The following is a 16,466-nucleotide window of genomic DNA, read 5'->3' on the forward strand; positions in this document are numbered from 1 at the left end:
TGACCCGGTCGCAGGAATGGTCGGTGCCTTTCCTGGACGGGGCTTCTTCGACGTGGCGAGATCGATGATTTCGCTCCCTCGACAGTCCGAGTCCTATGATGTCGATGGCGATGTTTCTCCCTGCGATCCCCTTGATCCTGAGGGGGAGTAGCGGGCGTCGATGGCCGTGAAGACGTCGATGGCGGACGGTCGGCGGACGATGCTGGCGCGACATAGACGGTGCCGGTTCCGATGACGTTGATGCAATGGACGGCATTGGGGTCTGAGCACGAAAGAGGAGTTCCATCTTCTCCATTCTGGCTTTGCAACCTTTTGGTGTCATGAGGGCACATTTGGTGCAAGTCAGGACATCATGCTCACGGCCTAAACACATTACACAGACTCCATGAGGGTCTGTGATAGACATGGTGCGAGTACAGTCCGGGCCACAGACGGAACCCAGACGCCATGGCCACTGGCCGTGAGGGCCAAACGCCGTGCCAGTAGGCCGCGAGGGCCAAACTCGACGGTAATCGACGGAAGACTGTCAAGAAACTTACCGGAGTACCGCAGCCTGAGAAAAGTTAGAGGAGGGACCCCTGTGGGGCAATTTAAGTTTAATTAATTCCGTGAGGAAAATTCCTGTCAGGAATCTCTTCAGAGCTCCTAAACCGAGAGGCTACTGCTGCATGGAAAAAAGAAAACTGAAGGGGGACCCCTGCTGGCTGCAGGTTTGGTGCCATGCTGGGCATGCCCAGTAGAGGCCAGTCAAAGTTCTAGAAACTTTTATAGAAGTTTTCCGTGATTGGGCTCCATCCTGATGATGTCATCCATATGTGAGGACTACCATCCTGCTTGTCCTGTGAGAAAAATTTGATCATGTTATGATCACTATTGCCAAGAGGCCCCACCACCATTACCTCTCTCTCACCAAATCCTGCATTCCACTAAGAATTAAATCTAAAATAGCTCATTCTCTTGTTGGTTCCTGAACCAATTGCTCCATGAAGCAGTCATTTATTACATCTAGAAACTTTGTGTCTCTAGCAAGTCCTGATGTTACATTTACCCAGTCAATATTGGGGTAATTGAAATCTCCCATTATTATTGCACTGCCAAATTGGTTAGCTTCCCTGATTTCTCTTAGCATTTCATCATCTGTCTGACCCATTTTGTCCAGGTGGACAGTAGTATACTCCTATCACTATACTCATACCCAACACACATGGGATTTCTACCCACATTGATTCTATTCAGCATTTAGTCTCTTGTATGATCTTTATCCTATTGGACTCTATACCCTCCCCGACAAAGTGCCACACTCCCACCAAGTTGATCCTCCCTATCCATTGCAATAAAGTTTGTACCCTGATATAGCACTGTCCCATTGGTTATCCTCCTTCTACCAAGTCTCTGTGATGCCAATTATGTCAATCTCATCATTTACTGCTATACATTCTAACTCTCCCATCTTACTTCTTAGACTTCTGGCATACAGACATTTCAAAATGTGTTTTTTGTTTGTATTAACAACCTGCTTTTCAGTTGTTAGGGATAAGTTGGAAATCATTAGCTTCGGTGATTTTTTACATATAGGCACATGGACTAAGTTTGCTTTTATTGGAACCTCTCTGTTGGGATGCCCTAACTCTCCTATTCATTAGTATCCTTCTAGGATACATTTCTCCGAACCATGCACTGCTGACTGACTGCTTTCCCCATTGTTCTAGTTTAAAAGCTGTTCTATCTCCTTTTTGAAAGTTAGTGCCAGCAGCTTGGTTCCAACTCTGGTTAAGGTGGAGCCCATCCTTTCGGAAAAGTCTCCCCTTTCCCCAAAAGTTTCCCCAGCTCCTTACAAAACTGAACCCTCTTCCCTGCACCATCATCTCATCCACGCATTGAAATTCTGGAGCTCTGCCTCCCTCTGGCGATCTACACATGGAACAGGAACCCTGGAGGTTCTGGATTTCAACTTCCTACCTAAAATCCTAAATTTGGTTTCCAGAACCTCTCTCCCACATTTTCCTATGTCATTGGTGCCCACATGTACCACGACAGTCGGCTCCTCCCCAGCACTGTCTATAATCCTATCTAGATCTCTGTGAAACTGTTCCTGCTGCACTGAGATGCATCTTAGCCAAGCAAATTCCTTTCAGTAAGACAGTTCCTGAAATGGCCCTTCATGAATGCCCATTTAAATAGCCTGAGGGGCCCCCTGCCCAAAGCCTTTAGCATATATATGATATGTATATTATACAGGAACATCGGTATATAAAAATAAAAAAAAATAAATAAGATATCCCACTCTATTACCCTGCTGGCATCACACCACAACCTTTGAGGCTGTTGCTAGGTCAAAGGCCACCCTTGCTTCTGGGCATATGCACCCCATACATGGAGCCTTGCCAGGGCTCTGCTGATACACTTAGATGGGAATACGATGTAAAATTTGTCAAGTCTGAGGACATTGAGAACTCTCTTGGCTTTACCGACTTCCCCTGACCACAGCCTCCATCCAGAAGTAGGGTAGATGTAGATAACTTGACTCCCTTTTTTAACCATAACTGTATTAACAAGGTGCCAAAACTGTTCTCTTCTTGGGATCTCTGAGGTCAGAGTCTTCAAGGGTGTCCTTTACCAGGTTGTACCTATCCCCTGCCCAGAATGCTCAGGATATTGATATCTGGGTTGAATGGAACCCCCATACTGAGAGCCTTGCAGAACCCCTGCCTAAAGAGCCTATTTCAGGGATACCTCCAATATTCTGACCTTTAGTGCAGATCCCCCACCACAATGCCAGACATCAGCATGCCTGCCGAGACCGGGCACCCACTCGAGAGATTGAGAGTATGCTATTCTCACCTCCTGTGGCAGAGGATAGCTTTGCCTAATATTTTTTTTTGGTGTCCACTTCAGTGAGTACTCTCACACAATACAAGGACTACAGGGCATTCCATGAAGTTAGCACGTAGCACATTTAAAATAAATCAGAAAAAATTCTCTCACTCAACGCACAATTAAGCTCTGGAATTCTTTGCCAAAAGTGTTGGTTAAGGCAGTTAGTGTAGCTGGGTTTAAAAAGGGTTTGGAGAAGTTCTTGGAGAAGTTCATAAACTATTAATCAATAGGGAATAGCCATTGCTTGTTGCCAGCATTAGTAGCATGGGATATATTTAATGTTTGGTACTTGCAAGGTACTTGTGACTTGGTTGGCCACTGTAAGAAACAATATGGTATATCTTATGTTCACATGTCAGCCCTTTCTGGAGACAGACTACTAGTATCGGCCAGGGCCACACCACCTTTATAGCCTTGAGTGAGGTCAGGAAACAGTTGTGTCCTCTATCTCCGTCAGCACTGGAGGAGGGAAATCTCAAACATAAAACTACTGGTCTAGCAGGATTTCAAGGAAGCTACACTTTTACAGAAAAGCAATACAAAAGGTTCATTTTTAGGACAGTATACTGTATATCCTAGAGGACAGGAGAGAGAAGTGGGATATGAAAGATATATTCAAATAACTCAAATGTGCAACCCATGAGCATTTTTTTTCAGTGGAAAGGAAATTCTTACACACAGAATCACGATATGAGGCTCCGAGGGGGAAAAACCCAGCATTTCCCAAACTTTGCCATACGAAGGCCCCCACGATTGCCACTGAATTAGCAGAACTGTGCAGAAAGGAAAATCTCAGTGCATGCACATGCTGCTGTCCTGCTGGCTCAGATAGCTTGAATTCAGTTCTGTGCCCACACAATACATCCACCTCATAGTGCCCCACTGGTTAAAATCATTTAAACTGCAGCTCTATGCTCATCACAATATCCTCACTAAATCAACCACCCACTAAATTTACAGCCAAGTATTCCATATCGACTTGCTAGCCAATTATTTACATTCTCCCACCTGCCTTAACCCTTTGGTTGTTACGGTCAGTTATATCTCAACCATCTTCTTTACTTGAATCCATAGTTACCTTACCTTGTGATCTAACAAATACGATTATCGCCGGAGACTTTAACTTACATTTTAATAAAATGCAACAAAACCCAATCATAGCTAACTTTTCAGATGCACTTCAAGGTCTCTGTTTTAGTTCACTCATAACAGCTCCCACACACAGACAAGGAAACACTCTAGATCAACTATACTATAATCAATCAAATATAGAATTTTCCTCTGACATTACTGTAGTACCTTGGTCGGACCACTATCTCATTAAAGCCACAGGTAAAATAAAGACCCCACATAACACTCAATTTCAATCACCTCAAGATAACTGTAATATTCTACGTAGGAAGAAAATCAACAATGATCTTTTTCTTAACACATTAACGCCAATAATCAGTCAAAATTCATATTCCGATATAACTGATTTAGTAACTTTTTGGAACAAATCTATTACAGAAACATTAGATCAAATTGCACCACTACAACCACAAAAACCAACAATAAAAAAACCAGCTACATGGTACAATGATTCCTTAAAAAATACCAAACGTAAACTTCGCAATCTTGAGCGAAGATGGCGTAAAAATCCAATACCCGCACGTAAACAAGAATATTACGCATTTCTACAAAAATATAAGAAAGAAATAATACAGACCAAAAAATCTTTACTCCATTAAAATAAAACAAGCAAACGGCAACCCAAAAACTCTTTTCTCTATAGTAAAAAACCTAACGACGATACAATCTAACTTACCATCTGATATTTCCGATGACTTTTACAACAATATTGCTTCATTTTTCAAGAAAAAAAACTGAGGACATATCATATGAATTTAAACTATTGCCAATTCCAAAAAACAGTACCCCTCAACTTGCTTGTGCTTTCTCCGAATTTTCACCAGTAATTGACAGTACCATCATTAAAATACTTACTAAATCCAAACCCTCAAATAGTCCTTTTAATCCATGTTCAGGTTTCTTACTTAAAGAATTAAAAAACCCACTTGCCCCTATCATTACAAATATAGTAAATGCTTCATTACAACAAGGCATATTCCCAGATTCCTTAAAACAAACTGCTATCATACCCATTCCAAAAAAGAAAAACCATGACCCCGCAGATGTCACCAACTATCGCCTTATTACCATCCCTAGCAAAAATTATTGAATCAGTAGTACTACACCAAATATCTGACTATATTGAAGAAAACATTTTACACACTAATCAACACGGTTTTAGAAAAGGTCATAGTACGAATCTTTACTCATATCATCTTTTGACACCATAATTCGAGGATTTGACGCTAATACAAATTTCTTACTTGTACTAATCGATATTTCCGCCGCATTTGATACAATAAATCATGACATTCTCATTACCAACCTAACTCAAATAGGCATTTCAGGTCCCCCTCTGCAATGGTTTACGTCATTCATATCAAATCGTCAACAAAAAATCATGACAAAAACAATCCTCAGACTGGTACTCCACCTCCACAGGAGTACCCCAAGGCTCAGCTTTATCAGCTCTCCTATTCAACCTATACCTGTTACCTTTATGCAGACTTCTGGACGGCTTAAATTTAAACTTTAAAATTTATGCTTATGATATTCAGTTTATTATACCCTTCACTGACTCTTGGTCTAAAACTTTCTCCTTACTGCAATTATACTTATCTACAATCAAAACTTGGCTCTCATAATAGGTTAAAACTAAATACAAACAAAACAGAATTAATCTATCTATCCACCATTCCAGATTCAATTCACAAACCCCCACCAACATTTACCTTTGACAACCAAAGCATTTCCATAAAAACACACGCAAAAAACTTAGGGGTAATTCTTGATTCCAAACTATCATTGACAAACAATATATCTGAAATTGTAAAAAGGTCTTTTCAAAATTCACATGCTAAAGCAACTAAAACCATTACTTCTCCCAAACGATTTTCGCCTGATCACCCAAACACTCATCTTATCTTCATTAGATTATTACAATGCCTTATATCTTGGCCTACCTCAATCAACAATTCATCCACTTCAACTAGCCCAAAACGCAACAGCTCGTATGTTATACAACATCCGACGAAACGAACATATTTCTCCAATTTTGCAACAATTACATTGGCTTCCAGTATCATACCGCATAGTATATAAAATCTTATCCACTATACACAACCTAATATATAATAATGATTCAATCTGGTTATGCTCACTGTTACGAATTTATAAACCCTCCAGACAGTTACGTTCCTTTGATAAATGTTTACTAGAAATTCCTACTGTGAAATCTGTTAGTTTGTCACTAACCCGTAAACGCGCCTTTTCAGTTGCAGGCCCGACGTTATGGAATGCTTTACCAGACTGCATCCGCTTGACTTCTAACCGCAGAGAATTTTAAAAATTACTGAACACACATTTATTTACTCAAGCGTTTCATCTGTAATAATTTTTCATGATTCCATGCATTGTATTTAACTTTTGTTTTAAAATTGCTTGTGTTTTTTGTTCTTAAATTATGTATGTGCTTGACCACTTTGTAAACCGCCTAGACGGATATATATTTATCCTTTGTGTGGTATATAAAAACTTTTAAACAAATAAATAAATAAATATCCAAACAATTTCAAATGATGTTCAGATTATGCAGCTAAAGGTTAAATGTCTGTGTGTAAAACGCAGTGCTTCTCATTTCTTTGAATTACAGCTATTTTCTTTAACTTGAAGATATTTACCATCTCACTGTGTGCTTTTTCATAAAATGAGTAAAACCTATTTTCCAAGTCTGTGCTTTGCAAATGTAAACAAAGTCTGGTTTATTTGCTGGTAAGATGTTCAGAAAGAAGCAGGCTCAGCACTGGTTACTCATCTTTGCCTTTGTGAGGACAGCAGCCTACCCAATATAAGGACATCCCAGCAGCAAAATCAATCACTGACTGGAGGTAGACTCCCAATCCCTGGTGACAGAATGATTTCTGAGGACCCAGCAGGCTCCTGACATCTAGCATCAACAATAAGAGCTATTCCTTGAAACTGGATGGACTCGCAATCCATTTGCAGCACAGCAGTAACAAATCCAAAAGGTCCCATCTCTTTCTGGAGCATCCAGGTCACGGTGCTCCCTTCACCTTCCAAAAAGCAATTCAGAAGGGTGCGGGCACTATAATGCTAGACACCCCCCCCCCCCCCCCCCCCCGAGTACAGATGTCACTGGAAGTACCTGTTAAAAGAATCATGTACTGACAACCAGAATTTCCACCCAGCACTGCTGACACTGAGCCCTGTACTTACCTTTTGCTCCTCTCTTTCTGTAGCATTGTGGCACATCTCAATCTTCCATGCTCTCAAAAAATCCCGTAGATATCCAAAGAGTGTGAGTATCCCATAGCCCATGTAGGTGAGTACTGCAACTAGCATAGGGGTTTCCTCAAATGCCTCATTAAATTGTCTCTTGTATAATCTTCCATTTTGTGTAACATGATGTTTCTATGGCAAAAATGGAAATCAAAATTAGTCCTATGGAATACCATGCTATTTTCATGTTCTCGCCTCCCCCCAGACTATTTGTAAGACATGCACAAATACTAGAAATAGAATAAGTTGCATTTATATACCACTTTTTTCCCCAAACTGTATGCAAAAACTACAGCACCTCAGTGGCACATATGCAGCAATCTCCGGAATAGATCTTAAAGACATCTTCTGAATACAGGAACATCATGATTTCTCTGCTACGGGGAGCTAAAACCACCTGCCCCGGTCTGTGACCGAGCTGAGAAGCAGAAACCAAAACGGATACCTGTCCTCATTTCTGGCTGATTTCTGGCATATGCTGGTAAGGCTACAAGAAATCCTGTCCAAACTAAATGTCACCGGATCCTGTCAACCAAGGGTTTTCTCTCTTTCACTGCCCCTGAAATTTCAAGCAATGTACTGTTTCATAAAAAAAAAAGGAATTTTGTATCAAACTGGATAATTCATGCTTTTCAGAGTAACCTGAATAGCCACATATTTCAGTTTAAATTGGGCTTTTGCTGCTTCATGTAGCAGTAACATTTTTCACCAGGGCACTACAGCATCCCAGTTTAAAGGGATTTATATAATTAGTCCTGGGGAATTCTGTGCTATTGCGGAGCGCAGAATTGCCATTTTCTGCGCAGAATTTGGTGAAAATAGGAGGCCCAGGTGTACAGAGAGAGAGAGAGAGAGAGAATGAGAATGTGTGTTTAAGACTGTGAGCCTTGGGGGGGGGGGGGGGGGCAGAGAGAGTGAATGTGTGAGGGTGCCAGAGGGAGGGAGCCTATGTGAGGAGATTGTGAAGGAGTGTGTATGTGTGCAGAGATTGGGAGCTGGTGTGTATGAAAAAGGGATTGTGTGTATGTGAGGGTCCTTGCTCGTTTGTGAGAGAAGGAGCCTGTGTGAAGGGGTGTATGTGTGTGAGAGAGAAAGGGAGCCTGTGTGGGTATGTGTGCAAGAGAGGGAGCCTGTATGAGGGGGGGATGTGTGTGCGCACTATAGAGAGGGAGCCTGTGTGAGGGGCAGTACTGAGAGAGGTATCAAACTCTAGGATTGGAGCTAGAGTGGACGGGGTTGAGCCTAGAGGGGGAAGGGAAGAAATAGTGGCAGGTGGAGGAGATTGGCCAGGGGAGTAGGGAGAAAGGGTAGAAGAGAGACTCTTACAGTGAACTTAAGGAAATTCTGCTCAAAATATTTAAAATTCTGCACCTGTAAGTAATAACTTTCTGTATTACATTTTAAATTAATTACTTAAAGACTGTCAAGTATATTGTGTTATTTTGACCACTATAAAGTATGCAGAATTTTAAGTTTTTGTGCACAGAATTCCCCTGGAGTATAATGCAAATTATATTATGGAGTAAAAACGGAGGAGTGAAGATATGAATCCCAGCAAGAAAATTCTTCAGATAGGAAGAGCTGTATTTTAGTAACACATTAAACCAGTGTGCCATAGAAAAACCACCACCAACTGATGCTCCGATCCAGACCAGCTGCCAGGCTCTACTCTCACAATAAGAAATACCAGGAGGGACTGTAAGCATGCAAGTGCTCCAGAGTGCATGGGTAGGTCTGCACGAGCCCTGGCGTGTGAGAATTAAGGGCAGCATGCAGGGCATGGATAGCTGGGCTCTGCTTTGTTCAGGATTCGGGACACACATTGCACACAGCACCACCTCCTCTCTTCTCCTCCTGAGCCTCCTCACTTGAATCCTTTCAGCCTTTGCCTTACCCCAGGCTAAGTGAGATGGGGAAAGCATGCAAAGAGTGCTGGGATGCAACTTTCTCAGAGAAGCAGCAGTGAAAGAGCTCTGGCAGTCAAGGGCAGCAGCCAAGATACTGTAACAGCACCCCATCGATGTCTACCTTCTCCTGAACTTTATGTACAAGGAGCTGGTTCATGCATCTCTGCCCCCTCTTCCTTTTTCAAAATAATTTTGGAAGAGACTGGCGGGGATCTCCTCTCTCTCTTTTTTTTTGACACAAGTCTTCTCCATGTCCACACTGCCTGCTCTGCCAAAGTTGGTGTGTCACATAACATCGTTGTTAATGTAGGTGTGCCTTGGGCTGAAAGGTTGGGAAATACTGTTTCAGAGTCACCACCCAGGAAAAAGATCAGAGTGCCATTGAAATCCTCAGCTCGGTGTGCAGCAAATGAGTAATTTAGTCTTGCCTGTTTCCCCATCGACAAGCAGGGCTGACGTAGTCATGGATGACAATCAGATAGTAGCAGACAGACCCCATTTCTCTAGCTCAGTAATGTTTTACTATTGAGGTCCCACATGCCTGGTCATGAGCCTTTCACAGCCTTTTTTATTTTTGTATGAGCTGCCGCATGGACATGTATCCTCTCTCTCTCTGCTTTTTCATACCTTGTACTTCAAAATTTTTCTTTCCAGCTCACTTCGAGATGCCTCACTGCCTCGGCAGACCCTTACTGGCACTCTTCAGTGCTACTGAAAACAAAACACCCCCACAGAAAATGAAAAGAGAAAACGATCATGTCCAGGTCCAAGGACTGTATGTGGCATCACCAATGTCCACAATATTTGTTACAGATACCTGGGACCAGACATCAGCAATCAGTTGATTGCTATGACTGAGACTGGGTGTCCCAGCAGTCTCAGAAGGAAATTCACAGGCTGGTGAAAAGTTGGAGTCGCTCCTAGTTTCAGAGCAGGGCCTCGATGAGTCAGAAAGGCGTGGAGAATAAATAGAATATCCTAATGTCTGGTATTGATCCATGGTGCAACCGTACCTCAAGTATTGGGTGCAACTCGATACTTGAGGTAGCCTCATCTCAGACAAGGCATAGCAGAGACAGAAAAGGTACAGATAAGAGCAACAAAGTGATAAAGGAAGGCTAAACAGATTAAGACGAGGAGACTAAAGAGATATGACAGAAGCTTATAAAATGTGTGGGGTGGAACAGGTAAATAGGGAAAGATTATTTTTCCACTAAACGCACAATCAAGTTATGCAATTTGTTGGAATACGTTGCGGTCAGGGCAGCTAGTGGGCCTAGGTTTAAATAAGCTTTAGACAAGTTCCTGGAGGAAATATCCAGAGACCATTATTAGGTAGGTAGGTTTGGGAAAGCTTCCATTTATCCATGGTTCTGCTGTGAACTTGTCACCCGAAGTGGTCACTGGCAGGGACAGGATGCTGTGCTCTATTGACCTTTGGTGTGGCATGGCATGGCATATCTTATGTTCATAACTGGGTGTTTTTCCACAGGGCTTCTGTGTCAAGCTCCTCAGACATAAAATCATTTAGCTATGACTAGAGACTGGATGGACAGGAAAGAAACAGTAAGCCTGATCTAATACTGCTTCAATCCCTTTTCCCTACCCCCACAGTAAAAGGAACCAACCAGTGGTATTATTTATTTATTTAAAATATTTCTATACCGGCCTTCATGAATGGGATTCATATCAGGCCGGTTTACATGGAACAAGGGAAAAACCAATGTAACATAAATAAGAAAGGTCGAAACTATCAAAGTATTATAGCAATGTAGTGGGGAGCCACCCCCTTTGCACAGGTACATACCTAGAACTCACTGTGCCTTATCAGCCACACAAAGGGGGTAGCCTACAGAAGAAATGGGAGTGCCAGCATTTCATACTATGAAATCAAAACAAGCTGAAGAGAAAGGGGTCTATTGACTTGTAATTTAGCTAGGTTTGTGTGTGTGTTAGTTTGTGTTATTGTTTATTTTATTTTGGTATTTTTATTGTTGCCAAATTGTGAACTGTTTTGATCAATCACACATTGCTAAGATGGTATAGAAATGTTTAAATAAATAAAATAAATTCAGGCCAAGGGGAAACTGACCAACCATGATGGCTGTAATTAAAAGTAATATATGTCTTTACAATCAATGCATGTAATTAGCAACAAATGTACACAGACATCCATTCATAAGCCAACTCCAGATACAAATTCTTTCATCGGTAAAAATGCAAACCATGCCATAAAAGCAAGAGTAGCATAGGCCTGCATAACTGTCAGCAAAACAAATATTGATGCCACATGTGTGTAGCATAGGCTAATGGTGACAGCACAAAGCTGTCCATCCTGAAACATCTGCACAGCTCACTCTGCTCACTTACACTGTACATTGCTCAAAGAGGACTAACAAGCCTACTTACCCTGGGCTTAATGAAACTTGTAATACATCAGTGCTGACACTGAGGGAAAAGGATGAGCCTTATGAAAACAAGGGATTGGCAGAGCACCTTCCCTCCAGGATGTTGACTGTTTCTCTGTTTCCTACAGACTGCTTTGTTGCTTGGTTTCTGCAAAGCCATGCAGAAGTGAAGCAACAGACCTCCCCCTTATACATTGCACCACCAGAAAAGAACATTCTTCCGAAAGGCTATTTTGTTTTCTTTTGGAAGGAGAAAGGGCACCTAGGCGAAACTTAGGCTCTGCAAAAGGGCTGTGTTTGGGAAAGAGAAAAGGAATCCTGCCACGCCTGGCGAGAATTCCTAAGGTGCTGAGCCCTGCTGAAGTCCAGCCTCGAAATGTTTTCTTCTGTCCCAGAAAAGCCTCTGCTTTACTCTACATGCCTAACCCCAAGGAATATTCACCTACTTAAAAAGCACAAGGGGGGTTTTACACTGGAATAGCACAGATTATTCATGTGGATAAAGGTGAACCGGTAGATATAGTATACTTGGATTTTCAGAAGGCGTTTGACAAAGTTCCTCATGAGAGTCTTCTAGGAAAAGTAAAAAGTCATGGGATAGGAGGCGATGTCCTTTTGTGGATTACAAACTGGTTAAAAGACAGGAAACAGAGAGTAGGATTAAATGGACAATTTTCTCAGTGGAAAAGGGTAAACAGGGGAGTGCCTCAGGGATCTGTACTTGGACCGGTGCTTTTCAATATATTTATAAATGATCTGGAAAGGAATACGAAGAGTGAGGTTATCAAATTTGCGGATGATACAAAATTATTCAGAGTAGTTAAATTGTGATACATTACAGAAGGACCTTGCAAGACTGGAAAATTGGGCATCCAAATGGCAGATGAAATTTAATGTGGACAAATGAAAGATGATGCATATAGGGAAAAATAACCCTTGCTGTAGTTACACGATGTTAGGTTCCATATTAGGAGCTACCACCCAGGAAAAAGATCTAGGCGTCATAGTGGATAACACATTAAAATCGTTGGTTCAGTGAGCTGCAGCAGTCAAAAAAGCAAACAGAATGTTGGGAATTATTAGGAAGGGAATGGTGAATAAAACGGAAAGTGTCATAATGCCTCTGTATCGCTCCATGGTGAGACCGCACCTTGAATACTGTGTACAATTCTGGTTGCCGCATCTCAAAAAAGATATAGTTGCGATGGAGAAGGTACAGAGAAGGGTGACCAAAATGATCAAGGGGATGGAGCAGCTCCCCTATGAGGAAAGGCTGAAGATGTTAGGGCTGTTCAGCTTGGAAAAGAGATGGCCGAGGGGGGATATGATAGAGGTCTTGAACGAGTAGATGTGAATCGGTTATTTACACTTTTGAATAATAGAAGGACGAGGGGACATTCCATGAAGTTAGCAAGTAGCACATTTAAGACTAATCTGAGAAAATTCTTTCACTCAACGCACAATAAAGCTCTGGAATTTGTTGCCAGAGGATGTGGTTAGTGCAGCTGGATTCAAAAAAGGTTTGGATAAGTTCTTGGGGGAGAAGTCCACTAACGGTATTAATCAAATTTACTTAGGGAATAGCCACTGCTATTAATTGCATCAGTAGCATGGGATCTTCTTAGTTTTTGGGTAATTGCTAGGTTCTTGTGGCCTGGATTGGCCACTGTTGGAAACAGGATGCTGGGCTTGATGGACCCTTGGTCTGACCCAGCATGGAATTTCTTATGTTCTTAAGGCAGATGGCGGGGAAGGAAAGGGAAGGCAGTGAGCAGATGCTGCTGGGGGAGACAAAACAGGAGGGTGAGATGCTGAGTGGGAAGGAAGAAGACAGGGTTGCCAACTTTCTAGTAATATAGAATTATTACTGACACATCTCTGGAAGCCCTTTCTCCTGAATCCCCACGCCCTTCTGCAGCATTTCAAATCAGAGAGCCAAGCTGGACCTGGTCCTCCACTCCCTTCCACATTCTGCAAGTTTTCTTAAAATAATTGATTTTGTCATTTGTTGGTAACATTGCATATAAATGGATCTGACAGAATGTCAGGTTTTCTACAGTTTTCTGCTCACAGTGTGGCTTTCTAAATTGTGCTCATTTTTTGTTTGCTTCCTTGTTGTGCTCAGTTTTATCTTTTCTATTGTGTGCCAATAATATATTAAAATGTTAAATTGCATAGAAAAAAACAAAAGAAAAAAGCACAGACAATGCAGGACCATATGGAAATTAAGTATGCAGGGTACCTGGTGTAGTCCCAATTTTAAATTTCATATGAATTAGATGAATGTGTTATACTAATGAGAGAAAAATGGCCATTTTGATAATCTAGTAAATGATAACATGAGTATTCGGCACCTGGTGCCAGACTGGGAAGAGACTACTGCTGGCAGGCCTCTGAAGAGGAAAGAGGAATATAGAAAATGTGACAGCAGAAACGTCCATATGGCCTATCTAGTCTGCCCATGCACATCAACTAAACTATGTGACTGCCATTACTGCTGGCAGAGCCCAAGGAGAGATGTGTTGATTGTCGTCCTCGACATGGGGTGGCACGGAGTTGCTACTGTACTAAAGGAAAGAGACTGATGGGTGGGGAAGAAACTAAAAGGAAAGAGGAGAGCGTGCCAGGAAGCAGGGATGGGAAAGAGTGCCTGAATAGAAGGAAAGCAGCTGGAAGAGGTGAGAGCTGCCAGAGCGAGGGAAAGGGGAAAGCAAAAAGACAAACTAAAGGAAAATTAATGGAAAAGAAGGAAAAGTTCGAGCTGTAAAACGCGTTTTGAATTCCCATTGAAGTGCATGGTAACTTTAGTATAAAACTTAAGCTAGAGCAACAGAGCTTTATAATCTCAGCTCACCAAAGCAGAGACACGCTCCTGGGAAGATATTCCCGCTCCGATGCAAAAGTGATTTAAAACTTGTTTCAGGCAGCAGGAAGCATAACTTCATCTGATAAAGATTAACCACATAGAAACATTTAGGAAAAAAACATGGACAACCACAAGACCATATGATTATAGGGAAAAATAATCCAAACTATACGTACACATGACTTAGTTCCATATTAGGAATTCCCACTCAGGAAGAGGACCTTGGCATTCTTGTGAAAAACACTGAAAAAACATCAAGATTTAAATATCGCAAAGGTTTCCTTGCACAGGAAGGTGGCCTCTTTCAATGGAAAGGAGGCTCTAGAACGAGGGTCATGGGATGAGGGTGAAAGAGGGTAGAGTCAGGAGTAATCTTAGGAAACATTACTTTACAGAGAGTAGTGGATGCATGTAACGGCCTCCCAGCGGTGGAGACAAAAAATCTGAATTCAAGAAAGCATGGGATAAATAAAGGTCTGAGGGCATGATGGGAACTGTAAGGTTAGATAAATTGGACGAATGGACAGACTAGATGGGCTCTATGGTCTGTTGTCATGTTTCGTTACATATAGTTTGGATTATTTTTCCTATAATCTTATATGGTCCTGTGATTGTCCATGTTTTTAGCTGTGATTTCTCCTGTTTTACTGTGAAATTAATCATTATCAAATGAAATGACGACTCATCTTGTCAACTAGCAAAGGTCCCTGGAGAAGGATTGTTTCTGGTTGACAAGACCGTAGATAGGGGTAGGCAAAATTCTGTTTACAGCAGAGAATGTATGGGAAGAGCTAGGGAAATTGAAAGTTGACAAGGCCATGGAGGCCAGCAGAGATACATCCCAGGATACTGAGGGAGATCAGAAATGTGCTAGTGGATCTGCTCAAGGACCTGTTCAATAGATCTCTGGAAACAGGACTGGTGCCCCAGGATTGGAGAAGAGAAGTTGTAGTCCCACTTCACAAGAGTGGTAGAAGAGAGGAGGCTGGAAACTACAGGCTGGTTAGCCTCACCTTGGTGGTGGGAAAAGTAATGGAGACTCTGCTGAGGGAAAGGATAGTGATCTACAGTCAGGTGGACTGCTAGACCTGAGGCAGCATGGATTCACCAGGGGAAGGTCCTGTCAGACAAATCTAATTCATTTTTTTTTCTGGGTGACTAGATGTGATCTACTTCAATTTTAGCAAAGCTTTTGATACAATCACACACAGGTGGCTTGTGAATAAAGTGAGAAGCTTGGGAGTGGTGGCATGGATTACAAACTGGTTAGCTGATAGGAGATAGTGTGTAATGGTATAAGGAATCTACTCTAAAGAGAGAACCATGTTAATTGGAATGCCACAGGTATCTGTGTTGGGACCAGTTCTGTTCAATATCTTTACGAGCAACATTGTGAAGGGATAGAAGGTAAAATTTGTCTACTTGCATACGATACTAAGATCTGCAACAGAGTGGAGATGCCTGAAGAAGCAGAGAATAAAAAATGATTTAAGAAAGTTTGAAAAGTGGTCGAAGATTTGGAAGCCAGGATTCAATACCAAGAAGTGCACAGTCATGCATCTGGGATGCGGTAATCCAAAAGAGCTGTATGTGATAGGGGTGTTAAAGTGTTTGGTGATCTGAAGATGGTGAAGCAACGCAACAACGCAATAGCTAACGCCAGAAGGATGCTGGGCTGCACACAGAGAAGAACAAGAAAAAAAAAAAAAGGAGGTGATAATCCCCTTGTACAGGTCCTTGGTGAGGCTTCACCTGGAGTACTGGGTTCAGTTCTGGAGCCCGTGTCTCCAAAATAAAAATGAATAAAAAATACACAGGATCTAGGCAGTCCAGAGAAGGGCGACCAAAATGGTTTGGGATCTGTATCAGAAGACTGAGGAGAGGCTGAAAAATCTAAATATGTACACCCTGGAGAGATATGAAACAGACAGTCAGATATCTGAAAGGTTTTAATGGATGCATGAACTTCAAATCTTTTCCATTGGGAAGAAGTCCATG

General features: G+C 41.9%; 1 protein-coding gene across 1 annotated transcript in view; it reads right to left on the reverse strand.

The window, feature by feature from the left end:
• The window catches only part of SPTLC2 (serine palmitoyltransferase long chain base subunit 2), a 207,137-nt gene that overhangs the window by 143,309 nt on the left and 47,362 nt on the right, over positions 1 to 16,466 (reverse strand). The window contains exon 2 of the mRNA XM_029597667.1: positions 7,225 to 7,419. Within this exon, the coding sequence (XP_029453527.1) occupies positions 7,225 to 7,419 (195 nt within the window). The remainder of the gene's footprint in view (positions 1 to 7,224; positions 7,420 to 16,466) is intronic.

Source organism: Rhinatrema bivittatum, chromosome 4 (assembly GCF_901001135.1).
Source record: "Rhinatrema bivittatum chromosome 4, aRhiBiv1.1, whole genome shotgun sequence".
NCBI lineage: Eukaryota > Metazoa > Chordata > Amphibia > Gymnophiona > Rhinatrematidae > Rhinatrema > Rhinatrema bivittatum.